General features: G+C 39.9%; 1 protein-coding gene across 2 annotated transcripts; it reads left to right on the forward strand.

Moving 5' to 3' along the window:
- Positions 1-796: 796 nt before the first annotated feature.
- On the forward strand, positions 797-20,960 carry LOC148890166 (protein polybromo-1-like). 2 transcript variants are annotated; one of them, XM_089009657.1, is made up of 30 exons: positions 797-859; positions 1,052-1,099; positions 1,221-1,370; positions 1,469-1,566; positions 1,642-1,789; positions 2,092-2,244; positions 2,973-3,089; positions 3,161-3,229; positions 3,751-3,849; positions 3,935-4,020; positions 4,324-4,409; positions 4,516-4,732; positions 5,968-6,109; positions 6,190-6,284; positions 6,989-7,268; positions 7,353-7,458; positions 8,728-9,367; positions 9,446-9,657; positions 11,298-11,483; positions 11,592-11,749; positions 11,838-12,107; positions 12,827-12,972; positions 14,026-14,183; positions 14,286-14,469; positions 16,017-16,215; positions 16,297-16,495; positions 16,581-16,733; positions 18,757-18,809; positions 20,214-20,406; positions 20,493-20,960. In XM_089009657.1, exons 1-30 carry the CDS (start codon positions 845-847, stop codon positions 20,654-20,656), a joined length of 4,824 nt encoding a protein of 1,607 aa, XP_088865783.1. In that variant the 5' UTR covers positions 797-844; the 3' UTR covers positions 20,657-20,960. The 2 variants fall into 2 exon arrangements, with proteins under 2 accessions (XP_088865783.1, XP_088865782.1); XM_089009656.1 differs by lacking the exons at positions 797-859; positions 1,052-1,099; positions 1,221-1,370 and having other exon boundaries at positions 1,451-1,566; positions 16,581-16,649.
- Positions 20,961-21,125: the final 165 nt, after the last annotated feature.

Genomic DNA, 21,125 nt, shown 5'->3' on the forward strand with positions numbered 1-21,125 from the left:
ACCCTCACACTGCAAATTTGTATATTTGAAATGTGCACAATCATATTAACATTCTCAAAGCTGATGTCAAGGCTTGAGAAAAATATATAGTCTTTCTCAATCTCCAACGCTACTCTCAAAACGTTTAGCGTAGTTGGGTGTCAGGTAAGATTTCAGGATGAGCCTACGATACCAAACCCAACTCTTGATGCTCTCATACTATTTGTACAATTTGCTAATCTGTCAAACAGAACAGAACAAAGGATTTCAAGTTCACAACAGGTGTCATACACATGAATCGATCGATACATATCCTAGGATGACCCTCTCTGTACCTCTCGTTGACTCTTCCAATATCTCTGTTGCAAACTGATGATGTCACGATGTGGCACTCTATGCCTACTGATCACATCCTTTTGCGGACATCATGTTCGAAGCCCTGTCGTGACGTGGTACCTTTGATCAATTGCTGGCTTTCGTCTCATGTTGTCGAAATGTGAACAGTATGACCGAAACGATCAATACCAATTTTCATTGAAGTAGAACATATTTTGTTGCTTGTGAATTTTGCTCAGCAAACAAAAAGCTACTGAAACAAGTAGTGCAAGAGCCTTAAAAAGCTTAGACTACCGTATTTTTATGTGTTTTTGACTTCAAGATGGCGCCGCGAGATTGGCTGCCTTTCCAGGAGCTACTGTATTTTGTTTTTCTACTTCTTTCTTAAACTTGCCTTCTAAACCTTCTAAAACTTGATTTTACAGCACAGTTTATTTCTTTAATTACAGTCCTCATGTAATGCGCCTCTCTTTCCAAACAGCAATTCCCTTTGACCTTCGACCTCCAACACCATTCCATCAAGCCATAAATGACCATCACAAATGTAAATAAAGTGACTTTATGATACAATTCAGTGTATTTCTTTCATTACAATACAATAGCACATTTATTATACATAGAATAAGGTATGTTGTGTGTAGTTTTAAGGCTTATTTAGTTGAAAAGTATATTTTATGGAAACCCGGGAACGGATTATTTCCATTTTAATGGTTTCCAATGGGAATTTTTTTTTTAGATACACACTTTTCGCCTTACACACTCTGACTGGGAACCAATTAAATTCGTAAGTTGAGGTCTCACTGTATATGTATATATATGTGTGTGTGTGTGTGTGTGTGTGTGTGTGTGTGTGTGTTTGTGTCTGTCTTGACAATGAATTTATGACTTTACTTGACTTGCTTTAGGGATTCGTCATGGCTTTGAAAAGAAGAAGGGCGACATCGCCCTCTAGCAGTGTGAGTGGAGGAGATTTTGACGATAGCCAACCTTCATCTTTAATGTCCTCAAGTGGGCGAAAGAGAAGAAAGACGTCAAACATTCCAACCGTGGATCCTGTAATTGTCACTTTTCCAGATTTGTTCACAATCTGAATGCGCTAATAGCTGATGTTAATTTATATTTGCATGTGAGCGTTGACCTGTGACCCTTTTAGATTGCTGTATGCCATGAACTCTACAACACAGTCAGAGACTACAAGGATGACCAAGGCAGAATGCTTTGCGAGCTGTTCATCAGAGCCCCGAAACGAAGGTGAGCGCAAGGCTGTGGTGTTATTATTTCAAAGAACTAACAGTGACCCTCATGTCATTCACTTTCCATTTCAAGGAACCAGCCAGACTATTACCATGTTGTGTCTCAGCCAATTGACATGATGAAGATCCAGCAGAAATTAAAGATGGAGGAATACGATGATGTCGACCAGCTCACCAGTGACTTTCAGCTGCTGTTTCACAATGCCAAAACATATTACAAGGTCAGACACAAGGAGTTAGGCCCATGATTTGAATAATTAATCAGTCTGGTTCAGCCAGACTAGTGATTCTCAACAAGTGTGCCGCAACACAAAAATGTTGTCAGAGATCATTCGAATATTATGCACTCCAGACAATGTTTGTATCCAACTTTATGCTCACAGTTGTTGTTGTTTTTTAGCATGACTGTTCCCCACTGTACAAACTCAACATCCATAAATAACAAAATTAATACGTCCGGTTTGGAATACTTTTATCCTTGTAAAAAAGCAAACTTAACGATAAACTCGTCTCCCTTGACCAGTCTGACAGCGCTGAATTCCGGGCGGCCTGCAAACTGTGGGATCTGTACCAACGTACCAAGAATGAATTTGTTCAGCCGGGCGACGACGACGAGGAAGAAGATGAGGCCAGCTACGATGCCCAGGATGTCCTCAGCGGGTCGACTGAGGATGAGGTGAGTCAAGTAATAATGATTTGAAGGCAATCAGTTACAATTACAGACACTCCCCTACTTACGAACATTCGAGTTACGAATGACGGTACATACGAACATTTTTGTAGTAACATATGTTGTATTCTCTCCAGTTTTACATGTGCATATATTTATCGAGCATATATAGTATTAAATGTTTATTTTCCAGTACAAACCAATACAGGTTACCTTAAAGGACAACCGACGTCACTTTTTTGTTTTTTAACTGACATCAGAAAAACATTTTATAGCATCTAAAATACCCAAAACACGCAGTATGATATTTTTATTCAAATGCAAAACACCAATAAAAATGACTTAAGGTGTCCAAAATCTGCAAAAAATGGAGCTGTGAATTGGGCATTTTCAAAAAGTCCCGTTATATCCATCAATCTTTTTTCTGTACCCTTATATGTAAAAATAAAGCCTACTGACTGACCAACTGAGATGAAGAAGTCACCCCACTTCCAAATTTCAGCCTTTGCAATTTGAAAATAACATTCAATTACATTGCAATGTTAAATACCATTCCATTAAATATTGAACTATAATTTGCATGCGTGACTGCTGACCTATGAGCCAAATGTCCGAGTCAGTCACCCAACATGCCTCCCGAAATGAAAAAAAAAGTGCATCCAAATCCATTGAACCATTTTGCTTTTTTTTTTTACATTTCATTGTCGTAATTCTGACAACTCGTAACCTAACAGAGTGCGCCGACCTGCTTAAGAGATGTACTTGAGCATCTCTTCGATGCCGTGGTGACGTATGCCGAGCCCTCTGGACGCCTGGTCAGCGATCTCTTTCAGAGGCTGCCCTCCAAAGCGGTACAAAAACTGTTCATCATCATTTAAGATGGAAAGAATGAGTTTGCTCTCACATGCAATGTTTTCTTTAGCAATATCCGGATTATTACGCAATCATCAAGGAGCCAATTGATCTGAAACTCATCGCCCAGAAGATTCAGGTATAACGCTTCTGCTCGTCCTCTGCTTCCGATATGCACTTATCTCTTTTAGGTACAACCCAAACAATGTTAACTCATTCTGCCATTCCCAAATTTATTCGGGTTTTGGTTTTTCTTGCCGATAAAGCGCTGGTCAGACCTCTGGCAATGTTTTTCACTTGCTCGAGGAGGCAGCATTTTCCTTTTGTCCATGTTAGCGCTATGTTACAGCTTCAGCTGTTGTTAAAGCGCTATATAAATCAATATGTATGTATTATATTGTATTTTGTACAGCTGCCCCCATTTCAAGCTCAGATAAATCAAGACCCAAATTAACTTTGGAATTAACTATTTTTTTGTGATGAAAGAAGAGAATCCAAGGTTTCTTCCACTGAATTGAATGTTTATGTAGTCCTAAACCTCATTATTCTGTGGATCCTGAAATCTGAGTGAAAATGACAAAAACCCTGGCACTGAAGTGGACACATATTTTCACATCGTCTGACAGTGAATGAGTTAATAATCAATATATTTGGTTTAAGATGGGCCACTACACGAGCGTCACTGCCATGGCTAAAGATATCGATTTATTGGTCAAAAATGCCAAGACTTACAATGAGCCCGGGTCACAGGTCTTTAAGGTGAGTGTGTAACTGTCATTTCTGATGTCCAGCCCATGTACATTTGAAGGCAACCTTTTTTTTCTTGGATTACATTTTCCTTCAGGATGCAAACACCATTAAAAAGATTTTTGCGCAAAAGAAGTCAGAGATTGAACACGGAGATCCAGTCAAGTCCAGCGTTCGGATCAGGTACGAAACAGCAAATAACACTACGGTGAATTATCTAATAATTCATATCTATCTATCTATCTATCTATCTATCTATCTATCTATCTATCTATCTATCTATCTATCTATCTATCTATCTATCTATCTATCTATCTATCTATCTATCTATCTATCTATCTATCTATCTATCTATCTATCTATCTATCTATCTATCTATCTATCCACCCATCTATCCACCCATCTATCCATCCATCTATCCATCCATCTATACAGTGTAAATAATGTATTTTTAATTTTTAATTAATTTTTAATTTTCGACACCAGGCATAGGAGGTATGCTCAGGGTGAGCGCCTCTCAGCAATTAGCATGGCCTTACAATATGAAAGCGACGAGGATGGAATACTTTCTGGTACATGTTTGCATCATTTCAAAGCAAACGTACGCACCATTTCAATATCGACTCAACTCCAAACAATTGCCGTAATCTGTTTTTTTTCCCTCCGCGCGTTCCTCAGGATCTGTTCACTACGACGAAGGCGAGTCCGAAGCGGAGAGTCTGACCACTAACGTTGACATGAGTAACCCGATCTTCCAGCTGTATGAAGCTGTACGCGGTGCCAGGAACACCCAAGGCCTTCTGATCTCTGAACCTTTCCTGGAATTGCCCTCCAGGAAGGATTACCCCGACTACTACCAGCAGATCACTCAGCCCATGTGCCTCTATCAAATCAAGTATGAAAACGGCTGTTACCAATTTTTAAAGTAGAAAAAAAAATAGTCCATGAAGGAATCAGAGCTTAATATGATTTGACATCATTGGGAGAAAACAAAATTTGCCTGTGAGTGATCATTTCCTAAATATTTGTCCAATGTGCTTGATGTGATTTGAACTCATTCACTACCATTCCCGAATTCGAGAATTGAAAATATGACGTGGAGCGGCATTCCCGAATTTGTTCAATAAAGCGCTGGTCAGACCTCTGGCAATGTTTTTCCCTCCCATAAGGGGGCCGCATTTGCCTTTTGTACAGCCGTCGCCCCCATTTCAAGCTCAGATAACTCCAGACCCATATAACTTAGGAATTAACTCTTTTTTTCTGATGAAAGAAGAGAGTCTAAGGTTTCTCACACTGCATTGAAGGTTTATGTAGTCCTAAAACGCAATATTCTGTGGGTCCTGGAATTTGAGTGAAAATGACAAAAACCCTCGCACTGGAGTGGACATATTTTTGCACGTCGTCGTTGCACGCTGGAGAGACCATGTCACCGAGCTAGCCTGGGAACGCCTCGGGATCCGCCAGGAAGAGCTGGAAGAAGTGGCTGGGGAGAAGGAAGTGTGGGCTTCCCTTCTGATACTGCTGCACCTGCAACCTGACCCCGGATAAGCGGCAGAAGATGGATTGATGGAAGAAGTAGGGGGTTACTTAATAGTCAGAGGTCTTATGCTAACGTGGGAACTGTTCAAAACAGATCTCTCCATAGCTAGCTATGTAGCTATCTAGCTGGCGACCTAGCTGGCTATCTATTTGCTATCTATTAACTCTTGCTAGCTAGATATCTGTCTCGCTATCTATTAGCTAGCTAGCTGGCTATCTCTTAGCTATCTATTTGCTAGATAGCTAGCTTTCTATCTACAATATTTGAGTTATTCTGGTTTGAGTAAACGCTGGCACATGTGGGTGCCGCTGCTCACCCACAGAATAACTTATTCTGTGACTGTAAAATGACCTTGAGAGTTTTGAAAGGCGCTTATAAATAATATGCATTATTATTATTATTAGAACGCATAATAATTTAAGCTCCACCCCAATCTGCACATCATTTGGACATGTCCTTCTTCACCGATTCATCATTGATGTCTCTCTCGATTGTACTGTAATCACCTTAGATATCGCATCCACTCCCTTTTGTAAGAGAGTAATTCTGTGCCCTCCTTCCCAAATGTGAAAGCCCTTCATTCCCCACAGGAACAAAATGAAGAGCAACGAGTACGACAGCGTTGAGCAGATGGACTCAGATCTAACGCTGATGTTTGACAACGCCAAGCGTTACAATGTTCCCCACTCGTCCATCTATAAGCGTGCGCTTAAATTGCAGCACATTCAGCAGGTCGGTCCGACGTTCCACATTGCGGCTGGTTAAGTTGATGTGACACTTGTGAAACTGTAAATCAATTATGTTCCGAACAGATAAAACGAAAGGAGCTTTTACAGAGAGATGATGACGATGGTGACAGTATGCTTTCCTGTGCCGCTTCTGACACCAGCAGCACCAAGAGAAAAAGGTGGTCGCCGTCACTCATCTGATTTTATATTACAAGTACAGTGAGACCTCAACTTACGAACTTAATTGGTTCCCAGACAGAGTGTGTAAGGCGAAAAGTGTGTATCTAAAAAAAAATCCCATAGGAAACCATTAAAATGGGAATAATCCGTTCCCGGGGTTCCATAAAATATACTTTTCAACTAAATAAGCCTTAAAACTACATACAACATACCTTATTCTATGTATAATACATGTGATATTGTATTGTAATGAAAGAAATACACTGCATTGTATCATAAAGTCACTTTATTTACATTTGTGATGGTCATTGATGGCTTGATGGAATGGCGTTGGAAGTCGAAGGTCAAAGGGAATTGCTGTTTGGAAAGAGAGGCACATTACATGAGGACTGTAATTAAAGAAATAAGCTGTGCTGTAAAATAAAGTTTTATTTACCTTTTTGATGGTCGTTGATGGCTTATGGAAGGAGAGTCACCTTCCATAAGGACTGTTGGTAACTTAACCTCTGGTGCTGTTCGGTCGTGTGCTTCCGCCGAAGATCACTCCGCCAGCCGTGGTGGGTGTCTATTATGAAAATAGTGCTTATTATAAGGTATAATTTTCAGAAATTTGACGTTTGTAAGACGAAAAGTTTGCAAGATAAGGTGTTTGTAAGTTGAGGTCTCATTGTATGTGACCCCCTATTTGTTTGTCTCGTTTCAGCCACAAGAAAAATACCAAGAAAAACCGAATGAAAACTCTGTTCGCTTCCATGATCGACGCGCGGGAGGCGGGCACTGGCAGGCGACTGTGTGACCTCTTCATGGTCAAACCTTCCAAAAAGGACTACCCCGACTACTACAAAGTCATCTTGGAACCTGTAGACTTGAGGACCATCGAGCATAACATTCGTTCAGACAAGTATCTAACTGAAGATGCCTTGGTGGAGGACATGAAGCTGATGTTTCGCAATGCACGGCACTACAATGAAGAGGGCTCACAAGTTACGAGGGTTAACACTGACGTATTTCTTTACATTTATTGATCATTTGTGGCTGAAATGTGTTTTTGTATGCTCTTCCCTCAGGTCTTCAATGATGCTAATGTACTTGAAAAAATAATGACAGACAGACGCAAGGATCTTGGACCAGTGACTGATGAGGATGACTTGGTGCCCTCAAAGATGAAAATAAGTAGGTGCCTTCAAACTTCAAGCGCACTCTGAACCAACACACTTACAACAATGGAAATAAAATGAGGCTCACTCATCATTGTCAAAGGGAACAAGACAAAGACTTCTGAAAAATATCAAATTAACTCATTCACTGCCAGACAAAATTGTGTCCACTCCAGTGTCATTGTCATTCAAACTCCAGGACCCACAGAATATTGCGTTTTAGGACTACATAAACAGTCAATGTAGTGTAAGAAACCTTACACTCTCTTCTTTCATCAGAAAAAAAGAGTTCATTCCTAAATTATATGGGTCTGGAGTTATATGGGCTTGAAATGAGGGCGGCTGTCCAAAATACAATGCAATACATGCGTATTGGTTTATATGGCGCTTTAACAACAGCTGAAGCTGGAACAATGCGCTAACAAGGAAAAAAACTAAAATGCTGTCCCATTGTGGAAGGAAAAAAAACATTGCCAGAGGTCTGGTCAGGGCTTTATCGGCATCCAAGCAAAAAAAAAAACAAAACCCGAACTAATTCGATAACGGCGCTCTCCATCATATTTTCAATTACGTAATAAATTTGTGAATGGCAATGAATGAGTTAACTGAATTTGGACATAGAGGTTTTCAGCCTAATGCCATATGAAAACTATGGCACGAGACACCACATGTAACTGGCGCCAGTATTGAGTCAGTTACACCACATCTAAATGTATTTCTATCAGTGCTAGCAAATCCTAGTTTGCGAAAACTATGATGTTTACCTATGCTTGATCAAACTTTTGGGTTGCCAACTCAAAATCTGATTGGTTAAAGCATCAGTTTGATTGACACATTTGATGCTCCACGGCCCGCAGAACTGATTGTGAAGGCGCCCAGGTAGATTTCTGACCCTGGTAACAAATGATGGCTAAAATGTGATTGGTTAAATGCTTAAAAACAAAAACACACATCTGGAAGCAGCACAACAGGGAAAAAGCAATGAAAGGAAGCTGAAAGACAATTTGGAATTATTTAAGAATATGATTCACATATTTTTAGGCCAGCACAGAAGGCTTTGCAGGCCCTGGTGGTCCGCCACTGATCTATACAAACGATATACTTTATGGCAACAGGTGCTTTTGTTTTGAATTTTGACATAATATGAATGCTTTGTATAGTTGCAATGTGATAATGGTGATGTACACACCTACAACCTGATTGAAAATTGTATTTTACTACGTCCGAATTATCTGTAGCTACCAAACGCAATATTCATCATTTCAATTGTTGTTGATGCTTTCAGGAAAGACAAACATGACCCTGAAGAAATCCAAGTATCTCACACCCTTGCAACAGAAACTGAATGAGTTGTATGAGTCGGTCAAAAACTACACGGATAAACGCGGCCGTCGCCTCAGCACGATCTTCCTGCGTCTTCCGTCCCGCGCCGAGCTGCCAGATTACTACATCGCCATCAAGAAACCGGTGGACATGGAGAAGATCAAGAGCCACATGTTAGCCAATAAGTATCAGGATGTCGATGCACTGGTAGAAGACTTGGTGCTCATGTTCAACAACGCATGTACGTACAATGAACCCGAGTCTCTGATTTATCGGGATGCTCTCGTGCTGCACCGGGTGCTGCTGGAGACAAGGCATGCCCTGGAAGGTGGGGAAGATGCCTATGTTCCTGATGTGCCTCGCCTCATCCAAGAGCTCCTCGGCAGCCTCTTCGTCTCCGTGCTTGGCCACCAAGATGATGAGGGGCGTTGCTACAGCGATTCTCTGGCCGAAATCCCGGCCGTTGACCCCGCAAACCCAAAGAAGCCTCCTCTCAATTTTGAGATCATCAGAAAGAATGTGGATGGAGGACACTACATGAGGCTGGATGTATTTCAGGACCACATGTTTGAAGTGCTGGAAAAGGCCAGACAGCTAAATAGGTGAGATGTCATCACCCAGTTCGCACTGAAACGTCTTACGTCCAGTGAGGATTATTCTTGTGTTATTTGTCATGACAGGACAGACTCTGAAATCTTTGAAGATGCCCTCGAGTTGCAGCAGTTCTTCATCAGGATCCGGGATGAGCTGTGTAAGAATGGAGAGATTTTGATGTCTCCTGCTCTCAGCTATACATCCAAGCACCTGCATAATGATGTGGACAAAGAGAAGAAACAAAAGCTCCCCAAAGAGATTGAGGAAGACAAAATCAAGAGGGAAGAAGAGAAAATGGGTATTTAAATCGATACATATTTCAACTGTCGCTATGTTTAAGTCCGGGTTTCTCAACCTTTATTGAGCCAAAGCACATACAGTAAAGTCTCGTTATATCGATATCGGATATATCGATAGTCCCGGTTATATCGATACTATTTCTATGCACGCACGGAGAAAATTACATGCAAACAGGGTCGGATATATCGATAGTCCCGGTTATATCGATATTTTTTCGGACTCCCTTGAATATCGATATAACGAGACTTTACTGTATTATAGATTATAAAAATGTCACACGACAAACTGCTAAAAACAAACTGTCACTCAACATACAGTACATTGGTACATTTACTTACGAATTTAATTACGATTTTCAAGTTACGAAACGCCACAACCCGTCAATATTGCCTCTTGTTGCAAAAGAAATTTCAGGATCGAAAGGGGGGGAAAAAGTATGGGCTGATACTTACAGCTCTGAGTTTCCTGAATGCAACATTGTTATAGCTGCTCTGCCATTGGCCATTACCAAGAATCATCCTGTCATCCCATTGGCTAAGAGGGAGCTCGTTACCGGATGTGTCTATGCGACGTCCTCGTCATTCGCCCATCGATATTTATGCATAAATGTGAATCACCCTGAGGAAGTGTTCACCAGTCGGGCGTTCGCTCACTATGCCGACGTTTGTCTCGGACTTTGTCAGAATTATTAAAAGCCGATAAAAGTAAATGTTCTTGAATCAGTTCTTTACAAAATGGCAGCCAAAAAAAAAACATTTATGGCAGAACATGAACTAAAGAGGGCCAAAAAAACCCTGATGAGGACCAACTAAAATTTAAATGACAACAAATCCCCCCATTCTCTATTCTTTGTATTTTACATAATACATAAATTACATTTATTGTGCGATGTTCTAAATGTATCATGTATTTATTACCTATTTGGATCCATGTTTATAAACACATTTGTCTGAATTAGATGGAAAACATATCTACTGTACTTACAAAATTTCAGAAGTTTCTTATCGAAGCAATTATAAATATATATGAGTGGAAGGAACATTGAATTGTTCTGACACTTAACTCATTCACTGCCATTCCGGTAATTGAAAATATGACATGGAGTGCCATTTCCGAATTTGTTCAAGTTTTGGTTTTTCTTGCTTGCTGATAAAGAGCGGGTCAGACCTCTGGCAATGTTTTTCCCTTTCACGATGGGGCAGCATTTGCCTTTTGTACAGCCACCCCCATTTCAAGCTCAGATAACTCCAGACCCATATACATAACTTGGGAATTAACTCTTTCGTTCTGATGAAAAGTAAAGAGTCTAAGGTTTCTTACGCTTCTGTTTATGTAGTCCTAAAACTCAATATGCTGTGGGTCCTGGAATTCAAGTTACAATGACAAAAATCCTGGCACTAGAGTGGACACATTTTTGCACACTTGGCAGTAAATGACTTAATTAATCATCGCTGGCATGACTTTCTAAACTGATACATTGTTCGTAGTTTTTTTTAATATAAATAGTTAAGATTGACAAATTTATTGCAGCACACTTATATGGTTGGGAATCACAGTTTCAAGTCTTTTTCTGGCATATCTACAAAGTTACTACAGCTGTTGTCAAGAATTTCTAGAATTTCTGTTGTGAATTTCTAGAAGCTGAAAAGAGGGACGAATCCGTTGGAGGGTCCTGGCAGCTGAGCGCGCAGCGCACGTACAGCCAAGACTGCAGCTTCAAAGACAGCATGTATTGTGTTGGAGACTACGTGTACGTAGAGCCTGCCGAGCCAAACCTACAACCTCACATCATCTACATCGAACGCCTGTGGCAAGATGACACCGGTCAGTGCCTCCAAACTTAAGACCACTCATTCAAGAAAAGCTTTCTCTCTATTTGCAGTATCCTCTTTCTATATGCTTGCTTTCATTATCGCTTTTCAATCATTTCAGATGAGAAGTGGCTTTACGGCTGCTGGTTCTACAGACCAAATGAGACGTTCCATGTCGCTACACGAAAGTTTTTGGAGAAAGAAGTATTCAAGAGCGACTATTACAACAAAGCGCCGATCAGCAAGATCTTAGGCAAATGCGTGGTTATGTTTGTAAAGGTAACCACGCTGTGTGTCACCCAAAGAACTACTATGTAATGTCTAAATGCCTGTTGACATTTTTTTTTAATTTGGTGCGATATTTCAGGAGTACTTCAAACTTTACCCAGAAGGCTTCAGGGCAGAGGACGTGCATGTCTGCGAGTCACGCTACTCTGCCAAGTCCAAATCCTTCAAAAAGATCAAGTTATGGACCATGCCTTTGAACTCTGTTCGCTTTATCCCAAGAGAAGTGCCTCTGCCGGTTGTACGGGTAGCGTCTATATTTGCTCCGAAAGAAGAGAAGGAAGAAAAGGAGGAAGAAGTCACGGAAATTACAGATGAAACCAAAGTGCCAGAATGTAGCAGCATAGACAAGGTAAAGTACCTTATACAGTGAGACCTCAACTTACAAACTTAATTGGTTCCCCGACAAAGTGTGTAAGGCGAAAAGTGTGTATCTCAAAAAAAAAAATCCCATAGGAAACCATTAAAATGAGAATAATCCGTTCCCGGGTTTCCATAAAATATACTTTTCAACTAAATAAGCCTTAAAACTACACACAACATACCTTATTCTATGTATAATAAATGTGCTATTGTATTGTAATGAAAGAAATACACTGCATTGTATCATAAAGTCACTTTATTTACATTTGTGATTTATGGCTTGATGGAATGGCGTTGGAGGTCGAAGGTCAAAGGGAATTGCTGTTTGGAAAGAGAGGCGCATTACATGACGAATGTAATTAAAGAAATAAACTGTGCTGTAAAATAAAGTTTTATTTACCTTTTTGATGGTCGTTGATGGCTTATGGAAGGAGAGTCACCTTCCATAAGGACTGTTGGTAACTTAACCTCTGGTGCTGTTCGGTCGTGTGCTTCCGCCGAAGATCACTCCGCCAGCCGTGGTGGGTGTCTATCATGAAAATAGTGCTTATTATAAGGTTTAATTTTCATAAATTTGATGTTTGTAAGACAAAAAGTTTGTAAATTGAGGTGTTTGTAAGTTGAGGTGTTTGTAGGTTGAGGTCTCATTGTATGTGGTAAGAAATAACATTAACTTGCCGTTTTCAGTCCTTCATTTTATATCTACAGGAGAGGGAAGATGTTCCACTAGAAATGGCCAACGGGGAAGCAGGATGCCAATACTATGAACAGCTTTGCTACAACAACATGTGGTTGAAAGTGGGGGACTGCGTCTACATTGGCTCTCATGGACTAATGCGCCACCGAGTGGGCAGGTGGAGTAACTTTGTTGGTGAACGTTGAAATGTAACCTCAGGAGCAATTGGACACATTTAACTGGAGGTGGAGGGTCACACTCATGCACCGTATTTTCCGGTGTATAAGGCACACCGGAGTATAAGGCGCAACCCTAATGACTGGTGTATTTTCAAACTTTTTCCCTATATTAGTTGCACCGGACTATAAGGCACTTAAATGAATGAAAAACGTTTTCCAAATACAATATATAAATATATAAAAGTTATTTAACATATAAGGCGCACCCGCGTAAAAGCGCACAGTCATCTTTTGACTCATTCACTGCTATTCTATTCACAAATTTATTCAGGAATTGAAAATATGACATAGGGCTTCATTCCCAAATTGGTTCGGGTTTTGTTTTTTCATGCTTGGGTGGCGATAAAGTGCGGGCCATGGCCTCGGGCAATGTTTTTATTTTTCACAAGGGGGCAGCATTTCCTTTTTTTCCCATGTTAGCGCTTTGTTCCATCTTTAGCTGTTGTTAAAGCGCCATATAAACCAATATGTATGTATTGCATTGTATTTTGGGCAGCCGCCCTCATTTCAAGCTCATATAACCCCAGACCCATATAACTTATGAATTAACTCTTTTTTTTTTTATTGAAAGAAGAGAGTCGAAGGTTTTTAACACGGCATTGAATGTTTATGTAGTCCTAAAACTCAATATTCTGTGGGTCCTGGAATTCAAGTGACAATGACAAAAACCCTGGCACTGGAGCGGACACATTCTTGCACGTCTGGCAGTGAATGACTTGGAGAAAATGATGGCTTTTGGGTGCGCCTTATACACCAGAAAATACGGTAAGTCAAATCTTAAAATACCAAGCCAGTGTCTTTCATGTTTTATCCAAGTCATTTGGTATAACTCGAAATGCCCAATTTCAGCCAGGGTCAAATCACGTCATGTGACTTGGGTCCGCCCCAACTCTATATCTAATCTGAACCTGTGTAATTCATGAAACCTTTGATTCCTTGTAGACGATTGCCATCACCACACCCTTACAAGAAACGTAAAATTTGTTGCGCAGGATTGAAAAAATGTGGATGCGTGAAGGAGCCGGCTACTTTTTCGGTCCAATCTTCTTTCATCCTGAGGAAACGGAGCATGAGCCCACTAAAATGTTCTACAAGAAGGAAGTTTTCCTGAGCAATCTGGAAGAGACTTGTCCCATGACCTGCATTATAGGTAAACGTCATATCGACAGCCCAAATCTCCATCAATCTATGAGCAATTCAAATTCATCGAATAAATGCTTAATGACACAGTTTTGTGATTCTTGTCTCACAGGGAAGTGCGTGGTGTCATCTTTCAAAGAATACCTGTCTTGCCGGCCTACTGAAGTGCTTGAAGAGAACGTCCTTCTCTGTGAGAGTCGCTACATTGAAAGTGAGAAGCAAATGAAGCGGTTCAAAGGCCTCAAGCGCTTTTCATCATCGGGAAAGGTGGTGGAGGATGAAATCTACTATTTTAGGTAAGGATTGAATACTTCATGGGATACGTTGGAATTGTCTTCTATAAATCTGCACAAAGCGCCATGTTCAAGGGTACTGTATTTTCCGGTGTATAAGGCGCAGTATTTTTGAACTTTTTCCATATATAAGGCGCACCAGACTATATGGCGCATCTTCAATGGATAAAAAACAATCCATATATAATATATATAAATATATAAAACTCTTAAAATGCACTTACCGTATTTTCCGGTGTATAAGGCGCACCGGAATATAAGGTGCACCCCAATGTATGGTGTGTTTTCAAACCTTTTTCCATATACAGTAAAGTCTCGTTATATCGATATTCAAGGGAGTCCGAAAAAATTGGATTGGATTGGATTGGATATGCCTTTATTAGTCTCACAGTGGAGAAATTTACATTTCACAGCAGCAAAGTGATGAAAGGAATGAAAGTAGAAAAACAAAATACATGAGCTGCTGGAAAGGCAGCCACTCTCGCGGCGCCGTCTTGAAGTCAAAATAACCAAAAAAAAAAAACTAAATAACTAACCGATATAACCGGGACTATCGATATATCCGACCCTGTTTGCATGTAATTTTCTCCGTGCGTGCATAGAAATAGTATCGATATAACCGGAACTATCGATATATCCGATATCGATATAACGAGACTTTACTGTATAAGGCGCACCGGACTAAAAGCCCACCTTCAATGAATGAAAAAAGTTTTACAAATATACATAAATATACAAACGTTTTCCAAATATAAGGCACACCACATTATAAGGCGCTACAGTAGAGGTTGGGGTTATGCACGACTTCTTCTACAGGGGGAAATGAAGTCGGTGGCTGCTGACAGTCATTGTGAGACCTGTTGTGGCTCAATATTACTTCACATACTGTATAAGGCGCAATTGCATATAAGGCGTAGGGTCATCTTTTGAAGAAATCAAGACTTTTGCATGTGCCTTATAAACTGGAAAATACGGTACTTGAGATCCCAATATGGGTGAAAATCGTCTGTCCCTCTATGTCACAAGTGTCAAAGTCAAGGCCCGCGGGCCAAATCTGGCCCGCCACATCATTTTTTTCGGCCCGCAAAAGCAAATCAAACTTGTTAAATTCCATGATGATTGCTAAAATCGGAGCCAAAATTTAATATTTTTGGATGTCAACCACAATAAAAGTCATTATTCTTGACTTCAGATTTGAAAACGAGTTATTCATTAATTTGCTGTGTGCTCTATATGTAATATTTGAAGGGATTTAAACATTCTAATGGGTTCCCCAAATTCATAACGGCCCTCGAGAGGAAACCATAACTACAATGTAGCCCGCGGCAAACAATGACTTTGACACCCCTGCTCTATGTTGACAACATTTTTAGTCACAGGGTGCAATTGAAAATCTCCCTGAGTTTTGCATCATGTCGTTCAACAAGCCTTGATCATAGTGACTCTTTTCATTTGGCAATAATAATTGGTAATAATAATTCCATATAAATGTGTTCCGTTCTGTTGTGTTTTCCATGAATGTATTGGCGTCTTTATTTTTCCTCACATAGGAAGCTTATAGTTCCCCAAAAAGAGCCGTCACCTTTGCTGGATCGGAAAATTGAGGAACTGGAGGCTAAATTTGCCGATATGACGGATGAGGAGCTGGAGGAGCTTGGGGATGATGACAGTGAACTTGATCATTCTCTTCCTCGGATGCATTCTTCCATGTGTAGTGACATGGATAGCATGACTTACACTCCCCCTCAGGTCAGGCCTGTTAATGAAACACGTCAGAGTAGGATTTAGCTGTCAGTTTGTGGCCAGATTTTCTCTCCTGTGTATGCGCAGTCAACCAAATCCCTAAAAGGCCTTTCCAAGAAAGAGGGCTCAAAACGGAAGATCAATATGAGCGGCTACATCCTATTCAGCAGCGAGATGCGGGCCGTCATTAAAGCTCGGCACCCAGACTACTCCTTTGGCGAACTAAGCCGCCTCGTTGGCACAGAGTGGCGGAACCTGGAAAGTTCTAGGAAAGCAGAATATGAAGGTGCAGAAGACCATGAAAAAAATGTGTTCATTGATCGGGAAAATGTATCAATGAAAATGTCACGGTTATATTGGATGCGTTGCAGAGCGAGCAGCTAAAGTGGCTGAGCAGCAGGAGCGCGACAGGACACAGTACATGACATCCCCTCGAGCAGGTACCCCAATAGGGGCACTAATAGGAGTGGTGCCTGCTCCAACCCCCATGGGGATGTTAAATCCCTGCTTGACGCCTGTGTCAGGTAACCCCTCAGAGTTACAGATGGATTCCCAGTGTACCGTCGAGGGCTGGAATAGCAATGCTTCCCTGCTTGATTTACTCACATCTTATTACATCAGCATGTTTGTTTTGTAAAAAGTTGTCTCGGTTACAAAAAAAAGAATGGCCAAGCCAACCGCTTGACTGGAGAGCACTGGCCTACATGTAAAGCTGTGGAGCTTTACTTTAAATAAACAAACAAGTAAAAAAGTAAAGTAAAAAAGCAAACAAACAAATAAAAAAATAAAAAAATAAAAAAATGAATAAACAAATAAACAAATAAACAACAGGAAAACAGGTAAACAGGCAAAGAAGTAAAAAAGTAAAAAAGTAAAAAAGTAAAAAAAGTAAAAAAGGAAAAAAGTAAAAAAAGAAAAAAGTACAAAAGTAAACAAATATGCAAATAAGCAAATACACAAATAAACAATAAACAAATAAAGAAAAGGCAAACACGTAAAGAAGTAAAAAAGTAAACAAATATGCAAATAAGCAAATACACAAATAAACAGTAAACAAATAAACAAAAGGCAAACAGGTAAAGAAGTAAAAAAGTAAAGAAATAAACAAACAAACAAACACATAAACAAAAAAACACATAAACAAATAACAAACAAGTGGTTTAAGAACTGACCCTTGAGGGCCATTCCATCAGCTTCAAAATTTCCAATTGTCTCAACATAACTACTGAGCTACTGTCAGGTTGCGGTTTCAAAAGTTATTTGTTTTTGGAAAATCGCAAACTACCTTTCTGAGGTACACAATAGCGATGTTAACTCATTCACTGCCATTCACGAATGTATTCGGGAATTGAAAATATGACAGAGCGACATTCCCGAATTTGTTCGAATTTTGTTGGGTTTTTTTTCATGCTTGGGTGCTGATAAAGCGCTGGCCGTGGCATCGGACAATGTTTTTACTTTTCCACAAGGGGGCAGCATTTCCCTTTTTTCCATGTTAGTGCTTTGTTCCAGCCTCAGCTGTTGTAAAAGCGCTATACAAACCACTATGTATTGCATTGTATTTTCGGACAGCCACCCTCATTTCAAGCTCATATAACTCCAGACCCATACACTTTAGGAATTAACTCTCTCCTCCTAATGAAATAAGAGAGTGTAACGTTTCTATCGCTATGTTGAATGTTTATTTCGCCCTAAAACTAAATATTCTATGGGTCCTGGAATTCAAGTGACAATGACAAAAAACCCTGGCACTGGAGTGGACACATTTTTGCACATCTGGCAGTGAATGAGTTAACATCAATACAATCAGATACTCGTCGGCCTTTTCTGCATCCCTGAGCAGATTTGTGAGTGCTTAAGGACACACAACAAGCACAACCGCATTGGAGTGGCAAGAATGGCTTCAGAGTTGTGCTCAACCCCTGACTCCCTCTGCCCTCCCCTGCCCACACACATAATATTTATTTTGGGTTCACTCTCACACTAAAGAATACATGAGTTCATATTGATTAACATTGAATGCATGCTTTTAGGGTTGCACGGTTAACCTCTGCATGTTGCTGTGTTTTATGTTGACGCTCTTTCATTCTTAAGAAGCTATGATGGGTGCATGTAGATCAGCAGTGATACACCAAGAATGGTTAGTAATGGCTGCCATACCACCACGTCTCTCAAGGGAGCAATTATACCCCCAACATCCTCTGTTCATTTAAACCCTGGTTCCCTTGAATGTCATATTTTAGTAAGAGTGCTGTCAAGCCACCCTGTCTGCCACACAGTTGCTTCCTGTCTGCCAATCTGATTTGCTAGAGGGGATACCTGTACCAATAGGCTGTGACTTTTCGTTAAAGACACCCGGGTGATTACAGGATGTGTCATTTTACTCAAAGCAGAGCATACTTTGAATACTTCAATCTGAATACAAGGAAATTTAAGGAATTATGTCGTCATGATTGGCATTTCAAACATTTCCAATGTTGCTCAGATGACATTGATTGAATTACAGTAATGGGTTTTGTGAGTTTGTGTTTGTATTGAATATCTCAGGCATCATCGGCATTGGGGGTGAATCTGGAGCAGGGAACGTTCATGGATCTCAGGTAATTACTCATTTCTGAATATAAGATTGATTTCATATCAATATATTGCTGAAATGGGTAAAGAAATATAGCTTGATTTCAATTGTCTGATGGTCTAAAGCAGGGGTCTCAAACTCGCGGCCCGCGGGCCAAATGCGGCCCCCGAAAGAATATTTTGCGGCCCGCCTTGATATGAAAGATTAATGTTAATGCGGCCCGCATGATTAATATGAATGAAACTTGTGTGTGGAGCTGAACAAGTAGGCAAGATAAGCAATGTTTAGGACAGTTAATGTTCAATATTTTCTTTATGTTAAGAAAGTTAAAGGTTAAAGAACTGTGAATACAGACATTTGAACCTTTATTAAAATAATTAGTTTTCCTGTGTTTTTTTTCAATCGTCTGTAACTGCCTTATGATCATTAAATTATTGTATTTATTTATTTATTACTGGTTCATTTATTTTTTTGTTCATTTTTCCATTTATTCGTTTAATTCATTTTTTTGTGTGTTAAAAATAAATATTTTGAAAACATTGGAATGTTTTATCTGTGATTTTCTTGTGGAAAAACCGATACGTCCAGCCTCACCCAGACTCTGCCTCAGCGGCCCCCGGATAAATTGAGTTTGAGACCCCTGGTCTAAAGTAAAAACAAAATAGTCAAGACACAAATATTAAATATGTTTCTTTACCTCATTCACTGCAAAACTATGTGGAAAAATGTGTCCACTACAGTGCCAGGTTTTTTTGTCATTTTCACTCAAATTCCAGGACCCACAAAATATTGAGTTTTAGGGCTACATAAACATTCAATGCAGCGTAAACAACCTTACTCTCTTCTTTCATCAAAAAAAGAGTTAATTCCTAAATTATATGGGTCTACAGTTACCTGATATTGAAATGGGGCGGCTGTACAAATGCTGCCCCCTCGTGGCAGGGGAAAACATTGCCAGAGGTCTGACCAGCGCTTTATCGGCATGCTTATTGCTTTGTCACCTATTATTTCACTGTTTTGTGTGGATTTTTACATACGGGTAAAAATGACCCACAACATAATCGAGGTGATTTTTTTTTCAACATAATATGAGGGTTAAATAGATGTTTTTCTGTCATTACTTCACACTCACTTACATATATACACATACAGTAAAGTCTCGTTATATCGATATTCTCGGGAGTTGGAAAAAATATAGATATATCTGATCCTGCGGCATGTAAATGTTCTCCTTGCGTTCATCGAAATAGTATCGTTATAAGCAGTACTATCGATATAACCGATATCGATATAACGAGACTTTACTGTATAGGTAAACAATATTCACATGTATATTTACAAGCAGTGTCGCTACAGGTTTAACATGCAAATGCAATTGAGGCTGTGACGGAATATTATCTGTCCTCATTTGTTTCTGTGTTCATTTGAGATAAATCCTGGGCAACCGGCTCCACCACCATACCCGGGACAATGCCAGATGGGGCAACAACCCTCCACCCCGTTATTTGTGTCCCCTCCAGCCAAGTCCCAGAGGCTCCTCCACTCCGACGCTTACCTCAGCTATATAGAAGCTCTCACATCTGAATCATCAACTGTGAGCAAATGGGACCAAACATTTTCAAGTCAGTTTTTTTATACCGTTTTATGTAAAATCATTCATATTATCGCATTATTGTATTTGAGTGTGTTTTTTCTGTGTGTGTTTTAGTTAAAAAACAAGATGTGCGCCTGACAAAAGAGCAGGGGAGTAGACTGCCGTCTCACTGGCTGAAGAGTAAAGGAGCCCACAAAACAATGGCTGATGCACTTTGGCGACTGCGTGACCTGATGCTAAGAGATTCGCTGAATATTCGCTACACACACAACCTGTAGCTTGGTCATAATCTGAGCCTCTGTTCCCAGACCTGTAAAACAGGGGTGGGGTTATGCTCGCTAAAAATATTGACTTTATGTTGTTATGATAAATCAAATGTGCTTATGTTAACAATGCTTGCTAGTTGAAGCAGTTTTTCATTTAACATTTTTGATGGACTGTTCCAAGGGCAATATTGTTCAAACCATCATTCTGTGATGAATGCATTTGTGCTTTCACAATTGTAAAGCGATGCCTTTGTCTGTTTTCATTTCATGCTCGCTTCATTGAAGTGTATTAAATAACAATGTTGCCTGCTTGTGACCAACCTGTAGTTTTGTTTGGATTAAATTCTAGGTGCATATGTTAGTTATAATTATAATTTGCGTCAACAATGACATTATTGTTTCACTAATGATTCAAGTCGGACCTTGTTTCTCATAGTGTCAATTTCATTACAGCTTCTGGTGATACTTAATTGAACTTTAA

The sequence above is a fragment of the Hippocampus bargibanti genome, linkage group LG12 (genome assembly GCF_051943395.1).
Source record: "Hippocampus bargibanti isolate YZ-2025 linkage group LG12, ASM5194339v1, whole genome shotgun sequence".
NCBI classification, from domain to species: domain Eukaryota; kingdom Metazoa; phylum Chordata; class Actinopteri; order Syngnathiformes; family Syngnathidae; genus Hippocampus; species Hippocampus bargibanti.